The sequence below is a fragment of the Orycteropus afer genome, unplaced genomic scaffold, assembly GCF_000298275.1.
Source record: "Orycteropus afer afer isolate SDZICR_OR568_19922 unplaced genomic scaffold, OryAfe1.0 scaffold00054, whole genome shotgun sequence".
NCBI classification, from domain to species: Eukaryota; Metazoa; Chordata; class Mammalia; order Tubulidentata; family Orycteropodidae; genus Orycteropus; species Orycteropus afer.
Genome location: NW_006921641.1, coordinates 7511745 through 7514827, shown reverse-complemented (window position 1 = coordinate 7514827; position 3083 = coordinate 7511745). Strand labels below are relative to the sequence as shown.

General features: G+C 38.9%; 1 protein-coding gene across 1 annotated transcript; it reads left to right on the top strand.

Annotated features, from left to right (window-relative positions):
- The first annotated feature begins 626 nt into the window (after window positions 1-626).
- YPEL5 (yippee like 5) lies at window positions 627-2558 on the top strand. Its single transcript, XM_007938812.2, has 2 exons — window positions 627-767; window positions 2334-2558. Exons 1-2 carry the CDS (start codon window positions 627-629, stop codon window positions 2556-2558), a joined length of 366 nt encoding a protein of 121 aa, XP_007937003.1.
- The last annotated feature ends 525 nt before the right edge of the window (window positions 2559-3083 follow it).

The following is a 3083-nucleotide window of genomic DNA, read 5'->3' as shown; positions in this document are numbered from 1 at the left end:
CATACTTGAAAGCTATGTAACATAACCTTTGACCTTTTTAGATTTCTTAGGATAGTCTGTGAAATGGAGGGTGCTTTAAAGTGTTGCTCAAAGTATTGTTGTGAGGATTTAATAAGCTTTAATAAGCACCTTGTATGGTGCTCCGTAGCTACTAGGCTCACTTACTAAAGTTCATGTGGACACCCCTGTACAGTTGTTTCTGGTGACCACAGGTCCACTCACCCTGTGCTCACAAACCAGACTACTCTTCTCTTGTTTTCTGATATCCCCTCTTCCCTCTCTGCTTTTTTTGACTACCTGATGGCTCCTCACCAAATCATCCTACTCATACCTTGCAGTCTGTTCTCAAATTGCACAAGTTCAGAATGTGTACTTGCACTGTGCTCTATGTTTACTTCCTTGGCTCACTGCTTTCAAAGTGTTAGCTTGGATATGCCTGTTTGTTTGTTCAATGCATGAACTTTGAATCCTTTTAGCTATTTTACCTACTAAGTACTACAAGGCAGATTACATATAAATGTTTTTCTGTATCACCCACCAAGTAGGTGCTAACAATTTTTAAAATTATAATGCATTTCTTTTCCTTTTCCATTTGCTCCTAGGTTTTTAGAACTTCAACTCGAAAAATGGGCAGAATTTTCCTTGACCATATTGGTGGTACTCGTCTGTTTTCTTGTGCAAACTGTGATACAATCTTGACCAACCGCTCAGAACTCATCTCCACTCGCTTCACAGGCGCCACTGGCCGAGCATTTCTTTTTAACAAGGTTGGTGAGAAAGTTGACTTCATTTCCTAAGTCAGTTCAGTGGATATACGCAATACTTCCCAGAGCTTGGAGGTACCAGTAGTAGTTATAATGAAGAGCTGAAGTCAGTGGAAGAACTGCTAGTTTGTTTTATGAGGGATTTCAGGAAAGCATTACTAAAATGTGATTTTTAACCTTGAAAGTTTAAAAATGTGCTGCAAGAAGAGGGGTGGACTCCATTGCCTCAGGAAACACCCGGTGTAAGAGTTTGACAGTGACTTTAGCACGCATTATGGAAGAGGGAGCCAAGATGCCCCTTGCTCCTTTGCCGTTGTTGTATCCAGATAGGGAAGTAGCTGCATTAAGCTGTCATAAATTGACAATGAAAGTGAACAAGGATCACTTAACTTCTCTTGCTTTAATTCATGCTCACTAAACATCCTTCTGATGATAATTTGACTTCTTACTTAGGTTTGCCAACATGAGCGCTCTCTGATTTACAAATGAGTGTTCAGTCTGCTTGCTCCTCTAATTACTGGCTTGCTTTGAAATTGATTGATGTGGATCTACCTCCTGGGTCTAAAGTCTACTAATATAATTAAATTTCCAAAATCTCTTAGGCTAAGGAACAGAGCTAATGCAGGTACTGCTCTTGGAAGGCCCTGTGAACTTCCCCAATGGACATCCCCCTCTGTTCCATGTACATACAAGTTTTTCTCTCAAAATGTATACTTTAATCTTTATTTAGATGGAGAGCAAGAGTCAGCGTGCTATAGCTGGCAAACTGCTACCTGTTTTTATAATAAAGTTTATTGGAATAGAGCTGTGCTTTTGCATTTATGTATTGTCTGTGGTAGTGTTCATGCTGCAAAGGCAGAGTTGAATACTTGAAACAACGATCATATTGCCCTCAGCCAAAAATATTTCCTATTTGGCCCTTTACAGAGTCTGTTGTATACTCTTACACTAATTGCTTTATTTGTATTCCTGAAGCATTGATCACTAAAATAGTAAATGAGAATAATTGGATCCAAATCTACATTTTATGATTCCAATTCCAGGACTCTTCCCTCCAAAACAGAAGTGTAAGTAAGCCATTGCCCTGGAGTTAGTTCTGACTCATAGTGACCCTGTAGGACAGAGTAGAACTGCTCCCATAGACTTCCCAAGGCTATACTCATTAAGAAGTCAAATTGCCACATCTTTCTAATGTGGAGCAGCTGAGAAGTACCAACTGTAGACCTTTCTGTTAGCAGCTGAGTGATTTAACCATTGTGCAACCAGGGGTCCTTACAAGTGTAAATAAGATGTATAAATAGTGTGGCTTGAGCTTGTACGGTAGTACATGATTGCATTAAATGTCTAGTGCACTACAATTTCCAGATGTTTACCTGACCTAGTAGCTTCTCAAAATAGTTCTTGGCCTTCTTGGAGAACATATTGTAGGTTTGACCAGCATAATCACTTTCATTTCATTTTTCTGAAGTTGTTCTATTAATTGTACTAACCATAATATTGGATACTTGTTTGGCAAATAACTTAACATGCCTTTGCAATTTTTTTTTTTTTTTTTTTAATGTTTCTTAGGTAGTTAACCTGCAGTACAGTGAAGTTCAAGACCGGGTGATGCTCACTGGCCGTCACATGGTTCGAGACGTGAGCTGCAAAAACTGCAATAGCAAACTGGGATGGATCTATGAGTTTGCCACTGAAGACAGCCAGCGTTATAAGGAAGGCCGTGTGATCCTGGAACGTGCTCTAGTTCGAGAGAGTGAGGGCTTTGAGGAGCATGTACCATCTGATAACTCTTGAAGAAAAAGAGATAAATGCCATCTTTTCCCAGGTCTCCTTCACTGAAAACAAAAATCTACTTACATACACTGTCACCTTAGCATCCGAGTCGGATTCATGAACTGCGGAACCAGAGGTTGTGAGAATCTAAGATGGAATCCTTTTCTTTCTTTCTTTCTTTTTTTTTTTTTTTTTTTAATTTTCGATCCAGCAGCAGTGTGTAGAGAGAATATTATGCAGATGCCGTTAATTTTTTTTTTTTTCCTTGTGTTTACATCTGAGGCAGAAATAGTCTATCTGCAGTTACATAGTGGACTAAGTGAGGAAAAAATCTGGGCTATTAGAGTGAAAAACAGTGTTTTATGTAAATTTTGAAAGGAAAATATGTCAAGAGCATGGTTTTTAAAACTTATTTGGGCTTCATTTTAAAACTTTCAAAAAACCCAGTTATTTTACCTGATTTGCTAGCTTCAGAGAAGAGATCCGAATTTGTGACCAGAGCTAAAGGTCCAGTGTTAGTATGGCTTGTGCTGGCCATTGTGCCAT